The 14,920-nt window shown below is 42.9% G+C and overlaps 1 protein-coding gene across 2 annotated transcripts in view; it reads left to right on the top strand.

Moving 5' to 3' along the window:
• The first annotated feature begins 1,293 nt into the window (after positions 1-1,293).
• Positions 1,294-14,920, top strand: part of PARP8 (poly(ADP-ribose) polymerase family member 8) — a 134,570-nt gene continuing 120,943 nt past the window's right edge. For both annotated transcript variants that reach the window (XM_048291388.1, XM_048291387.1), the window contains exons 1-2: positions 1,294-1,384; positions 2,155-2,209. In XM_048291388.1, coding sequence (XP_048147345.1) covers positions 1,294-1,384; positions 2,155-2,209 — 146 coding nt within the window. The remainder of the gene's footprint in view (positions 1,385-2,154; positions 2,210-14,920) is intronic.

The following is a 14,920-nucleotide window of genomic DNA, read 5'->3' as shown; positions in this document are numbered from 1 at the left end:
CTGCTAGGCACTGGACTGGCCAAGCCCTCTCCTAAACCACTTAGGTCTGAGACAGTTTTGCTGGATAATGAGGGGAGAGGAGCGCAATTAACATCACGGTGGTCGCAGAGAGGCTCTAAATCCTCCTTTTACTGGTTCAGTGGGCACGCAAACCCGTCTACAAGTCGGAGACGGAGGCTGGCAGGGGACGGCACTTGGCCAAGGGTGGGCTGCCGGGCTGTCCTGCCCGCGAAGGGCCGGGCACAGCCCTGCCCGCGGTGCCGGCCAGGAGCGCAGCCGCCACGGAAGAGCCGCAGCGCCGGCAGCGCAGCCCCGGAGCTCCCGGGAAGGGCAGCAGGGCTCGGCATTCCCGCCGGGGGCACCGAGGGGAGCGGGCACCGAGGGGAGCGGGCCCCGCGCCCCCGCCGACCGCACCCGCCCTTCTCCCCCGCCCCGCCGCCGCCGGCCTTGCGTAAGACGGCGCTGCCCGCTTCCTCCCCGGTGCGGCCGGGGAGCCGCCCCGCCGCCCGCGGAACTCGCTCTTGGCATTTCTCCGTCGCTCGGGAGGCGGCGGCAGGCTGTGCCCGGGGCCCGGGCGGGCGGAGGCGAGCGCCGGCGGCGCGGCAGGGACCATCGCGCCCGCCGCCACCTCTGTGCATCCGCCTCTTCCTCCCCCCCGCCGCCTCCGCCGGGGGAGCCGGTGGGGGCCGTACGTGCCGGGCCGGGAGCGAGGGGAGGATCTGCGGCTCGGCGTCGCTGCAGCAAGCGCCGGCCCCGCCGCGCCGCCAGGGACTGGGTGCGGGTGCCGCCGCCGGCTCTCCGCGCTGTGCTGCTGCTGCGCGGTGATCGCCGCTGCTGGCGGGAGGGGCAGGGATGTGAGCGGCAGCGGCCGGGTCGGCTTGGCCCTCCCGCCCTTTTTTTTTTTTTTTTTTTTTTTTTTTTTTCTTTTTCTCTCGCCTCCAAAAATAGATCAAACCAGCCAACCAACCCCAAAAATCCCAGAGGGCGTGGGGGGGTGGGGGGATCCCGTGTCGCCGCCGCCACCCTCCGCTGGATTCATTGTGAGGAAATTGCCGTTCGCCGGCAGCGGCGGCACATCTGGGCGGGCGCATCTGGGCAAACAACACCGGCTCCCGCCGCCTGCCTCCAACGTCCTCCAACCGGCCGAACGGATCCCTCCGGGCCGCTGGGGAGGCTCCTGCTCGTCAGCCCCGGGGTCCTTTCGGGCTGAATCTTAAAAAAAAACCTGGCAGCGCGGGGGGTGGGGTGGGGTGAAAATAAAGGCTGCTATTTTTTTCCCCTGGGATTTATTTCATGGGGATGTGTTCAAGACAAGAGAGGATTCAGAAGGATATTGACGTTGTGATCCAAAAGTGCAAGGCGGAGAAGGACTGCCTGTTTGCAGGTGAGTTTGTCCCCGGTCGCCAGGTTGGCGACGCGGAGGCTCCCGTCGCCGCGGCCGCGCCCGCCCCGGACCGCGCTCCCCGCTGTGCCCGTGCCCTTCGCCGCCGTTCCCGGCCGCGGGGCCGCTCTCAGAGCCCGTCTTCCTTGTCTCCTTCCGAGGGCATGTGAGGGCAGAGAAGACCGGGCGCCGGCCGGGAAAGGGGCGGGCGGGGTGGGGGGGCGGCATCCCGAGCCGGGGAGCGTGGCGGCGGCTACACGCCGGACCGGGAGGGTTGGGAGCGAGCTGGAGCCCTGCCCGGCGCAGCCCGCGGCCGAGCGCTGCTCGGGGGGTTTCGCTACGCGGCTGTTCCCCGGGCGGCCGCGCTCTGCCGCCCATCGGCGCCTGCCCTGATCCCCGGCCCCAGGCCGGCAGCACATCCAGCCGCAGACGGGGCACTGTCCGTGCGAACGGCCCCCGCCGCCCTCCCCGGGGGATTCGCGGCGCCCCGGCCGTGCCGGTGCCGTGCCGGTGCCGTGCCGGTCGCGATGAGCCGTCGCAGGAGCCCGGCTGTCCGCTGCCTGTTGCCGTGTATGACAATGGAATTCCCTGCCGTTGCCATAGCACCGGGCACTTGTTGCGAGGGGCTGGGGGGAGATGCTGCATTTCCTCTGGTTCACCCCGACTCCCCCTCCACCGCCCCCGTGTCGGCAGCTGAATGCTGTTCCGTAAAACCTCGGCTACTTCAGCCAAAATAAAGACAAGTTGTAATAAAGGAGCTCTTTGTCTTTCAGATTTCAGGTACTCAGACTCCACCTTTACCTTCACCTATATTGGAGGCTCCAAAAGGTACTTTATTTACAGTAATGACTCAATTTTCTGCTGGCAGTAAAATGCAGTGGTTCAATAACGTAGCAGGTTTTTATGTTTCCTTATCTTTTGGAAGAAGGATGATTAAATCATCGGCCTTCGTGCAAACGTAAACTGAGGAAGAGGTGTGGAGGGAGGTGATGAGGAAGGTGATTCTAGTCGTCAGGGGCTCGTTCCTCAGTCCTGCTCTGTGAAGCTTCATTGTCTTTGTTTTTTTTTCTCAGTTTATGTAGAGACGTGGAATTCCTGCCATATGTAAACCTGACAAAAACATAGCAAAGGCATCAGTGTATGGTGTAAAGTTAATTCATGTTAAAAAACTGGGAAAAGTTCAGATTGTAATAACAAATAGGCCAAATTTCACATCAGCAGCTTACTTCCGTGCATGAGAGCCATATTTGGTCCCATGGCAGATGCAAGGCTGTCTGCCATGACCAAATTAAATTCCTGAGACATTAAATGAAATGTCAGTATAACTTGGAAGGCTGAAAAATTGTTTTACTGAATGTTTGAATATTATTTCTAAGTGGATCCAAGCTTGTGGTTATAAATTGGATTGTACCTGTACACCTTTTCAAAATATATTTCAGCATCTGTTGTGCTTGTCAGTTTTCAAAAGGAAATACAGATAGAAAGTTGAACACATTATTTTGCTTTCCCTGATTGTTAGTTACCTTTTACTTAATAGTGTTAAAAGTAAATGGTACGTTGGTCTCTTATAACTGGATTTTTAAATTTGATATAGTAAGAAGTTTTGTGTTTGTTTTTTTGGTTCATTTTTTAAAAATAATTCAGTTTGTCTGGTATTTTTGTCAATTATTTTTCTTTTGTAGGGTACCTCACATTTAAGTACTGCATTCTTTTTTATTTTTTGCAAGTGAACCTGTCAGTGGAGGCAGCACTCCCACAGCCATCAATGCTCCCTCTGTGCACACTGTGGGATCTGGCTGTAGGACCAGACTCCCAGATGGTCCCCAGGCTCCAGGATTGCCCAGAAAAATGTTTTCCCACCTCACTACCCTACTGCTTCCTACTAAAGGAAAGGACAACTTCTGTCATTTTCAGTGAAGTAGAATAGTTCACACAGTGGTTGAGAATCAGTGTAATTTTAGGTTGCTCATAGTATACATTTTCCTTTAGTATTTTAATATATGTTTTGTTTTGGTGTGGTTTTAAAAGACAGTTTCAAAAGGATTGATACTGAAACACAGGCCTCACTTGACATAAGCACCTCAGCACAGGTATGAATTAACAAACCCTTAAAGGTGTGACTGCTGCGTTTAACTGTAATCACTTTTGCAAGCAGGGGCCTAGCTCCGATGGGCTAAGGTGATAAGAAGGGAGAGGTATGTTAGCTGTCATGAAAGGCTAGAAAAATGCAAAGTTATAAGTTTTGTTTTAATAGATAGAAAATAGAGGAGCATAATAAATGAAGTACAGTTCATTGTACTGCATAGCACCAAAGCATAGCACCAGTTAGATAAATGTGATGAATATGTTAGATAGGAACTATCTACCATGTTTGTAACCCTAAGATAAAGAAACCACAAGTTATATAAGATCCCAGCCCTTAAAACTGTAACTTTTAGATAAGCAAACAAACAAGGATGGATGCCAGAATTGTAAAAGTATAAAAGCCTGTGTAAAATGAACCACAGTCAGATATGCACACGGAGGTACTAACCCCTGCATACTCTCTTTGTGTCAATAAAGGTGTGCTTTTCTTTACATTACCTCCTGTGGAGTAGATTCCGGTGAATCAGTACAGTAAAAACTATTTAACAGAGATACTATTTATCATTTAACTAAAGCAACTGAAGTTGAAAGTTACTTTGAACTGTTCTCTAAACCAAATACCATAGCAAGAAAACAGGAAGTGAAACCTGTCTATTGTTTCTGTCTTCCTAGCTGAATAAAGTAAGAAGCCTAAGGGCGTAACTGATGGCAAACAAACTGGTTTATCAGTGTTGAAACAGAGTGTTGGCACTTGCTCAATGAGAAACGGAAGAGGGCCTTACATTCCTCAGCCTTGAATTTAAGATCCTAAGCATTTGCTTAGGAAGTTGATGACTGAAAACCAGTCTCAAGACCTTGATGATTCAAACACAATTGAGAAATAATTGTAATGCCTACAGAAATTGGTGAAAGTGGGTTGTTACTTAGACCACTCTCAAATTTCACTTTCCTTTTCATAGTTTAAGGACATTTAAAAAACATCCTTTTTGATATGGGTTTCCCGTTCCCTGTGTTGCCTGGTTATTTGTATTGTGATTTAGGAAGTTGTTTTGCAGTCTTCTTGGTGTACAGTGGTGTAGTGAGTGGCAGGCTTATGGCAATAAGCTCTCATGTGAAGTGTGTAAAATGAAAGCTATTCGGAACAAAATTTCAGCTTCTTACATCAAAGGTGTGTGAGTGGTTTCTTCTTAAAGAAGGTTCTCCTAGAGCATCAGCTCTACTGCAACGTGTGTAGCATTCAGGCAGGTCTTCAGTACAGGGTCAACAGCAGTGACTTGTACATGGTAACAGTTTAGGAGAGCAATGGGTCATCCTAGAACCTTCTTTTTGGCCGTTGGGTAGGAATTTTTTCTTGGTGACACTGCTGCAGCTGTGCACTTCCTGAGTAGTAACACCATTTTTTGATTATTGCACTCAGGAATTGTCCCTAAATGCTACAGCCTCTTTTAGATCATGGTCATGGACTCTTCAGCCAGCAGGCCTTGTCCAGTTGCTTCAGGTCCTCAGCCCGATGACTTTTGTTTTTCCAATCCACAGGAACACAAGCATTGAGTAATGGGCAAAGGAGTGGATGTTCACTGAATGGATGTTCCAACCAAGGAAAGATTTGAATGAGTAAGAGTAGAAGTGGTGTGTAAGGAAGATGACAGTACTTTACTACTCAATATTAGCCATGCCTGGAACTAAGTATTTTTCACACTTTGTTTCCTTTAGATATATTTTTTTAGGTCAGTGTATAATAGGGCCATGGTTTAGCCATAGTGTTTACATGGAAGAGCAGAAGCCCTTGAAAGAAGGCATTCTGTTTGAGAAGCAGGATTCTTTGGCAAGTGACAATACTAGCAAGTTAAACATCTCTCTGGGTTTTTGTCAGCATACTGTAGTTGCTTCTAGTGCTCATTATGTCCATTTACCAGTGATCTTAATTTATAAACGCAGAGCTAGATTCGCAGTACATCAGGGTAAGTCCGTGAAAGTCAGTGTACCAGTATTATTACAGGTGAAGACCTAAGGTTTATTTGTGTTTTTTTTTCTTCAAACTGTTAAGTTTATCTGTGTGAGATTTTTTTTCTTGGGACCAGCTTCTCAGACTTAATGTCATTTTTCCCTTGTTGCTTGGATTGATTGAACAGCCTCTATCTGCACTTTCAAAATATTAAGGTAGTACATAAGCACGCTGCAGATCCATCCAAATAGACAGGCCTGATTCAGAGGACATTTATTATTGCTTATGTGGAGATTACCTGTAATCCCATAGTAAAGTACCAGTAGTTCAGACAATCCTTTTAGACTGTATTTCATTGCACTTTGTTTTTTCTTAATGTATAGTGTTCACACTTCCAAATTGTTAGATCTGTTTGTCACTGCAGAGACGTGACCTGTTTTGGGAAGGTTGTAATTAGCAATTTATTAGTGAAAGCATTCCTTGTGCATAATGTGGGCACTGAATAGAGGGCAGATTGTTTATCAATTTAATAATTTTTTATTTCATTGTCAGAAAGCAATAAGTAGGTTGATTTCTTATAAAAAGAGGTGTTCAGTCAGATGCTGTGACTGTGCAAGATTTACTCTCTTTTAACTGTATGTAGAAGAAAATAAAAAAAATTACTAGATTCTTTGATTTTTTTCTTCCTGCAGGATCTAAAACAGATATTGTGAATGTGTGGCATTCTCCATTTTAAAAGAATCTCTGGTTTCCTTTTTCTGCCCCTGTATGAAACACTGTTCCTCCAGAAACTGTGCAGACTGAACAGATCTGCTGATCTGTCATCTTTCAGATGAAAATGCGTGATGCCCTGAAGTTGTTTTCACTTTATATGTCATTTGACATGCTTTACATAGAACCAGTGCTTGGTTGTCCTGAAAAAAGATATCTTCTGGTCTTAGTATTTTTCTCATCCTGCTTTTTTTTCCCCCTGAGGCTAAACAAGGACATCATATCAGTCCTGAAATACTTCTTAATTCAAATACGTTCTTAACTCTCATTGGCAGTGAAGGACAATGACAGTAAGGTTGTGCATGAGAGCTAATAATTAGATTTAATACTGCAGCATATTATAAATAAACTAGATAACACCTGGACATACAGATTAATTTTGCTAGCAAAGCTCATCTCCTGTTCACACGGTGGACTTACATTCAGCCTTCTGTACTTCAGCACGATTGCAACAGTGGCCGTTCTGAAAAAGCAAGGGAATTTTGGTCTGAAGTATTTGTTTATTTTTGCTTAAAATAATGACAGTTTATTTTCTTACATGGTTTTGATTTTGAGTATTTGGCTTTTAGTGTTTTATTCAGGAGGTTATTGTAGTATCAGAAGCTCTCATGTAAAATGATGTGTTAATTTCCACCTCACTGTGGTAGTGAAGCATTTCACAGATAAGGAACTGTGCCACTGAAAGAGTGACTAAATTGCTTGTAACTTTATAGCTATAGATGAAACCACTGTCTGAAGTTCTAGCGCATTATGTCCACCAGGTGTTTGAGCCACTTGACAATAAATAGATAGAGATAACCTTTTTCTCCACTTTTGTGGTATGCTCTATTGCTGCTTCTGTGTATTTATAAAGCTGCCTACATGAGATATTCCATTTGGTGAAGAATTTTGAAATTCTGGTGTAACTCTGATAACACTGAAGTCTTCAGTACACAAAGTTGTAAAGAAAAATGTATTTGGGATAAATGATTTGTGTCTTAATCTTAATATTGATGTTCAATTTATGTAAAATACAGGAAAACAGAGAAAACTGAAAGCAGTTTTTAAGCTAAAACATGTAATTGTGTCCATCAGAAAATACCAAAATGGAACACATTTGGTTTGGTTTTTTTATTTCCAAAATTTTCTAGTTTAAGACCAGTGTCTTTCGGATTGGACTCAGCTCCTCTGTCATGTTTGTGACATGGCAGTGTGCTCACTGGCTGTAGAGGCGTTGGGAAGGGAAGATTGGACCGTTCCTTTTGGAACCACTGGTAGCTTACATAAGATGAAAGTGTTCGTGAAAGTACGACTTCCGAAGGTGAGAAGTTGATTGTACTGGAATCCATTGCCCTGAATGGTTTTAGTTCAGATGTAATCAGTTTTATTCAGAACCTAGGAAGGGCTGGTGCAAGCACAGTTCATCTCCTGTCTGATGGCTGTGTGTAACGCTGTGTTCAGATTATTAAGTAGGCAATTATATTCCTAAAATCTACTGTTACAGTAAGAGAGGGGTGAAAACTAGATACACAGCTTTTACCTAGATGTCTGTTTAATGCTGTTTCAAAATACCTGGAAGTTTCTGCATCTTTCAGTTTTAAGTGTCCTACCAAATGTGGCTTAACATTTTTTGCTGTTACTGCACTGTTTGCATGAAAGAGAAGTCTGTGGTATGAGATGGGAATCTGATTTTGATACAACATGGCAAGAATTGTGATTCTCATTTTTTCACTAAAGATTCTGTAGATGAAGTAATGTTGAATACAGCCTTGGGTACTTTAAAAAAGCAGTTTTGGGTCAGGTGTTACTATAGTTTCAGTTTTAAAATCTCTCTAAGGCAAGCATTTTCCATTCTATGAACTTCTGTTAATGTACCCTCATTCTAACTTTATACTACCTTCTAATATTGTCTGTGTGCAGTACATACATGAAACCTACCCATACATTCCTATAGATACTTTTTTGATAAATACTGCAAGAAATTCAGTAGGTGTGATTTAACAAATTACTCATCCTAGAAAGAGATCTCGTAGAACACAATAGTAAAAAAGTGCATCATAAAGTGCAATGCTGAGGGTTGTGAAAAGCAGTATGACCACCACCGTTCTGCTCACGGTGTTACTGAGCTTGCCTTGTTTTGCTGGGTTTGTGTCTGACAGCTCCTTCTTGTCTTGCTGTTAAAAAGCCTGTCTGAAATTAACTCAGTCTCCATCACTGCATCATGTAAAAAACATGTACTTCCAGCATGGTCTTGTGGAGATTTTGTACGGGTCTGGTGAAGCAAGTTGCTGTTCTCTTTCAGCTGACTAAGAACAACTATGTCAAATTGTGAACCTCTTCCTTTCAGTGAGAAAAATGTGGTTTCAGGCATTTAAATGAATGGTCTAGTTTTCAGAAGTGTCAAATTACCACACCACATAGCAGTCTAGGTATTAGCATGGGTTGTTTAGCACTTTCAAAAGCATCACAATTTTTATGCAGGTGTTTTTGCCATACAGATGTATGCACTATTTTTTGCATGGTTTCCCAGCACAGAGAGCTGGGGAGAGTGCTTGAATGTCTTTACAGCAAACAATTTCAGTAACTTCTTTCTCTACTTTCATTTTCATCACGTATTTTAAGATACTATTACCTCAAAATAAATGTGTAGGCTGTCACTGTTAAAAGTGTTAATGTGGTAAGACAAATAAATTTGAAAGAAGAGTTCACCCTGCAAAAATTATTTTAGATAATTTTTCTCTATATTGGCACTAATGCTGTTTCTGCCTTTTCCTATCAGTGTCTACTAATTTCCCATATTTTTCATTGCTCATAAATGAAGAGCTGAAGATACCTATTGGCATATTTTTTTTTTCCATGGATTACTTACTGTGTAAAACGTGAATTCTCATTTGAGTCAGAGTCTAACCACTCCCAAGTCAAACTAGTTTCAACACCTAGAGTGAAAGTAAATTTCAACTTGCTGGGAGAGTTCACTTAAAATTAAAACTAAAAAAGGGACAAAATGTGAGTAAATTTAAAAAAACCTCCAACATAGAATTCTGCTTTGGCATTAAATAAATCCTGCAAAAGACGGCAATTTATGCCCTCCTTACTACAGGAAGGTGAAGATTTTTAAAGGTATTTCATGGAATATGTCTCATCTGAGGAAAAGGAGCTCCTTTTAACAGCATAAAATTGACTCATAAGGGTAAACCTACTGTCCCATGCAGCAGTAGCTAGAAAATCTTACTGAAAGAAGAGAGCCCAAACAAAACATCTCCTTCCTCTGACAGCCTTCTACGTGCTCACACAAGATAGCATCCATCCCACTTCTATGGGAGGAAAAGCAAGAAAGAGCCTTGCCTAAGGAACAGGGGCAATTGTTGCTTTTACGAGTCAGAGTTCTCCTGGGAGACCCATTATTTCCTGTGAGTTTCATACCAGCAGTTGTATTCCCCTACTGCAAGGGCATCCAAGTAAGTCATGGTCTTGTGTGTGCTTGTGCAAGGCAGCAGGCAGAGAACATCCTTGGTTCAGTGTTGGGGGGCGAGCACCTTTCTGTAGCATGCTTGAAGGCAGAGCATCTGTGTGAGCCTTGTCTTCTCCTGTCTGTCATAGAAGATGGTGGCATATCCTGGCAATTAGGATAGAACTGAATTACTTGTTCCAAGGGAGAGGTCTGTAATGCTCAGTGGGAGACTATGTGGAGCCAGCAATTAAGGGCAAAGAGGAAGCTTGAAGAAACTAGCTAACCCTCCAGATATTTCCTTCCAGCCTCAAGGCATTGATCAGAAATAAAAGGGGCAACAGCATGTCACCTGGATAACGAAATGTACTTCTTGCCAGAACAGAGTGCAAAAAATGGTCATATACCATTTGTAGAAAGTAGTATATAATTAAAGGATAAGTTCTTTCCAGATTGTGTAGCATTCTGCATTTCATCTCCTGCAGGTTGCCATCTTCAAATCTTGTTGCTTTAAATAAGTGTTCCATTTTAAGTTTACAGAGAAGAATTTTTCATATTAAGAGCCGAGCTAGAAGACAGGATTACTTTGCAGCGTTAAGCTGTAATGTTCCTACCCAGAAAGGTGTAAGGTGTTTGTGACAGACATTGCTCTCTAATAGAAAAAATAGGCTGTGGATTAGGCAAAGTATTCCAGGTCATTAGCTTTTCTGCAAATTATATATATTTTTTTTGTGTGTGTAATTACTCGTTCTTGCTTATTCTTCTTCCTTAATGCTGAAAAAGTCATCTTTGATAGGGAGTTCTCACCCTAGAATAATCACACATACAGTAAAATATGAAAATAATTAGGATGTTCTTCTGTCAGTCTGGAGTTGATAAAGGTGTTAAAACCAGGAAGCATCTCACTGTAGTAAAACTACCTGTTGATAGTCAACTTCTTGATGTGATTTTCAGTTCTGGAAGGCATCTGCTGATGTGATGGGGCACTGCATGTGCACAGTGATACTTGATTTTGTGCTAACTACTCATAGTGAACAGCAGTTTGAGTGATGTTTTTAATCTGAGTGGGGGAAATTACAAAGACCAGAGTTCTGTTTTCTGCCATCTTTGCAGAAGTTTTCTCATTTTTAAATATTTTTGTGCATGGTTGGAGAGCTGCAATCTATCCAAGGAAAAAAACTCTGTTTCATGCATGCTTACTAGGTTGCTCATGTTGCTGAGGGCACAGACAGATGGCCAGTTGTCAAACTCATGTTCCTCCTCTGTCTTTTTAGCCTTAGCATCTGAAAACCTGGTTGTCACAGAGTCCTCTTTTAAGAATGTGATCTTCTGGGCCATATGAAAAGCCTCTACCCGTCACTCAGTGAGATTCAATTCTTAAGCGGAGCCTGAAAATGGTTCCAGATCTCTTTGTAGGTATAACCCATTAGTTGAAAGAGAAATGATGATTTCTTCTCAAGGACAATTCAGTGAAAAAACCTGAAAGGATTATACTGATTTTGTTGGCATTTAAACTGTGTGAAATCTGGTCATTTCAATATATATTTGTGCAAAACAGTGGAAACATAGCGAAAAAAGTTATACAGTATTTCAGACCAAAAAAAAGTGATCTTACGTATTAAAAAGTTCTGGAAAACATAATGTTTTATCATTGGGTGACAAGAAGAGTGAAATTGGGTATGTTTAAGTGGCAACAGGAGGAACGTAGCCTCTACAAGAATCTCCTTGGGTACACACACTAGTTTTGTTAACTCAGACCAAAAGAATAAGTGAGTTTATCATTGACCTCTAGAGTACAAAGTAAGAAGTCACAGTCATCAGGTCACCAAAGATGCAAGGTTGCCTTTAGCAGACAGATGAGCACACTTTCATTTATTTTATTTTAATATCCGTATAACACAAGAGCAGCATTGGTTTTGGTATACAATCCTGCTTTCTTCATGTTCTCTGTGCCAGATTTAGCTGTTGATGGAATTTTTACAGAAAACTTCAGAGTTGGTTAAAGCATTAAGTAAAATTGCATGGGGTTAGCAGCCACCAGTTTAATTCTTGTTAAGCTATTTTGCTGTGTAATCTAAGGACATTTACAATTCCATGTTTTCGCTGTTACATTTTTCTTGTTTGTTTTGGTATTCTATTTTTAAAAGATGAGTTGTGAGTGATTCTGATATTTCTTTGGTTTTACCTAGATACAGTGAATTAGAAGAAACACTTTCTTCCTGTGAATCACAGATAGGGAGGAAGCGAGTACAGGGAGACTCCAGGCTTTTTTTGTACCTGAATGTGTATCTTACTCATAAGCATTTACTTGTTTTAGATCACCCCTCTTATGATGAATAATTGCTTATTATGCTGTTTCTATGTTTAAACATCAATGATTACATATTAAAAAATATTACTTCACTAAAATGAATGCCTTTATTTAAGGCATGAAGAAACATATTCATCCTGTAGTTCAGCAGAAAACTGACCTTTGCCAAGGACAGCAGACACAGAGATATGTCGGGTAAATACCTTCTATATCTAGCACTGTCTGCCTTCAAGGCAGACATGGGTGTGTGGAAGATGCTGGCCTCCCAGTGGGCTCCTAAAGATTAGGCATTTGCTGTCCATGGAGAGAACAGGCACGGTAGTAAAATGAATCAGGATAAAAATTACAAAAGCTATTGGTTTTATGGAGGATATAACACCATTTGGGGTCAAAAGCTCGCTACTGTCTTTACTTATTTCACCTATTAAGAAGGCATAATCAGCCAGCAGGACAATGAGTCAAGTCTTTGACTGGAAGAGCGCCGTGAAAGGTGGCCTGTCTTGTGTGGCATGGCAATTTCTAAAGCATATTTCCAGCATATCTCAGTGTACATAAGTTGCAGAACTTTTGACATAAGTACTTAGCCGATCATCATAAGTCGGTGGTATTAATGAGCATTTTGCCCTTCTTTTGGCTGCTTACAGCGTATTCCTTTCTTTATTTTGTCCCAAGTTACTTCTCTGTTGTACTTTTTAAGATGTAACATTATTACCATATTCTCAGCTAATTTAAATTGACAAATTGCTATGGAATTTGGTAAAGTCATGCCAATTCACAGCATTGCAGACCTGTCTATAATTATATTCATCTTGTTAAGGACGTTGAAATAGAACAAAGCTAAATATAAATGTTACCTTCTTTGACTTCTAATAGACAGTTTAGTATATGCATGATTGGTTACATACCAAAGTGAAATTACACATTATTTGTGTTTGCATTTTAGGTGACAGGTAAGGACAAGTTTCATCGAGGCTGATGAAGTATAAAGTATGGTTTTTAGGAATGGCTTGTATTGAAGTGGGGGGAGGACCAAAATGATGCAGAGATACCTGAAGGGATAGAGATTTGAGATGTTCTCCCACATAGCAAACAGGTGTTCTCAGCAGTGTGGCATTTGAGTCTCAGGTGTGCATGTGGTGCAACTCATAAGCAAAGGCCAAGACACTGCAGTGGTCTCAGAGTGCTAAGCTGAACTTGGCAAAGCACTGATTGGTTTGTTTGCAATGGTGGTGGTCCCACAGGATACCTCTGGCACAAGAAAGACGTTGTCCCACAGAAAATACCACCTCTGAGCTCCCCCTTGGGTGATGATGATTACTTCAGTCTGCAGAAGTTAGAGAAAGTTTGACACCAGCTCTGGCCTTGCCATTTTGTTCTGTCTGTACCACTCTCCTTGCAGTTGTTTTCCTATTTCTCCCCAGCTTGTCATTTTCCACCTTCTTTCTTACAGGCTTTTGTTTTCCAGAGGTGCTCTGTGTACTGATTTATTCTGACAAAAACTGCTGTTTGTTGTGTTCATATTGTTGAGGCAGACAGACGTGAAACGGTTGGCATTACACAAGTGTGCCATGAAGGTTAACAACATGGAGCAGCTGTAGACCACTATCTCCCAGTTCTTTCAGATTAGATATAGATTCTGAAACGCTTGTTTCAGTTTTTCAGAAGTTTCGCCAGAATAAGGGATGCACATGCTCATTGCTGTGTGGGTAGGAAAAAAAGAACACAGAAAATCACTGCTGAAATAATTGCAGCTGCTGCCTGAGTTGTTTGCTGGTTTAGGTTTAAAAGTCTTTTTAAGATGGGGTGTTTTTGCGATTTCTGTTGTACTTGAGGAAGTCTAAACGGGTGTTTAGAAATGGTATGTATTCAGATCTTTATCTATAGATGCTGCAAAAGTGCAAGAGTGAATTTTAGCTTGAACCAATAAAAGTTGTATGCTCTTAGCATTATAGAAAACGTAAAATAGAATGGCAAAGCAAATAAACCCAGTGTTGCTTTATACGGTTTCCTATTCTACGTATTACAGGCTTCTTACTCTTTAATGAGCAACCTTTGTGGACCTCTCTCCAGGAACTGTGTTCCCCTAAATAAAGGAAATCTGGCATTTCCATCAGTATCAATGCACGGATCATTAAGTACATGGTGCTCTTAATTTTCACTGTGAACACTGAGGGTGTTCAGTATTCACTTTGGGGATCATGACAATGTTCTTTTCATGTGTTTGGTCAGTAATAGGACACTTGACAGTGACTTCTTGCCCTCTGTAATGCTTGAGCTTTTCCTTGGTTGGATTGTGCTTTGATTTGTAATAGTATAAGTCACAGATGAATTACTTGTCCTGTTAGTAGAGTCCTGATAGTGGAGTTTTGCTAGTGTGAACTGGATGCCTTGGGTATGTCTGTGGTTTTTTAAGGGACGGACTTGTAAACAGGACCAGTGCCCAGGAAATCTGCCAGGGGGGTGTACAGTAAGTACAGTTGGAGGGGTGGGCCATGGACTGTGCCCTGCTCAGCCATGTATGTACATGGTGGGAGTGTGAAATTCTTGTGCATGCATCCTCTCTGAAGGCTGCTCTCTCACACCTCCCTTAGTGCACTGGGATCCACCTGCAGTGATTGTCTTTCTCAGAGCTTTCAGAGCACGACAGTGAGCTGCCCCAGGTGAGCTCTGCTGTCTGTGGGGCAGAACCTGACAGTCTGCCATGGGAGCCTGTGCTTCCGAAAGGCTGCTCTCCTCCACTCTCCAGGCAAGTGGGACTTGTGGATTTGAGGCAGGCTGGTAGATAGCAAAATCTGCAGGGCAGTTTGGTGGAAGTCAGGACAAGTAAAATAAGTAATTAACTATGTCAGTGAAATAATATTGAGGCTGGGGGAAAAAACCTTTTGTTGCCAGAAAAAAGCATGCCAGGCAAGTGGAAGGAATTCTGTAAATTCAGGATCAGTGAAATTTGAGAAGAAAGGAGGTGAAGAAGGATTACAGACCTTTTTTATTACCTTGCTT

This window comes from Corvus hawaiiensis, chromosome Z, assembly GCF_020740725.1.
Source record: "Corvus hawaiiensis isolate bCorHaw1 chromosome Z, bCorHaw1.pri.cur, whole genome shotgun sequence".
Classification (NCBI taxonomy): domain Eukaryota; kingdom Metazoa; phylum Chordata; class Aves; order Passeriformes; family Corvidae; genus Corvus; species Corvus hawaiiensis.
Note: the sequence above shows the minus strand (reverse complement) of the source record. Positions and strands in the feature narration are given on the sequence as shown.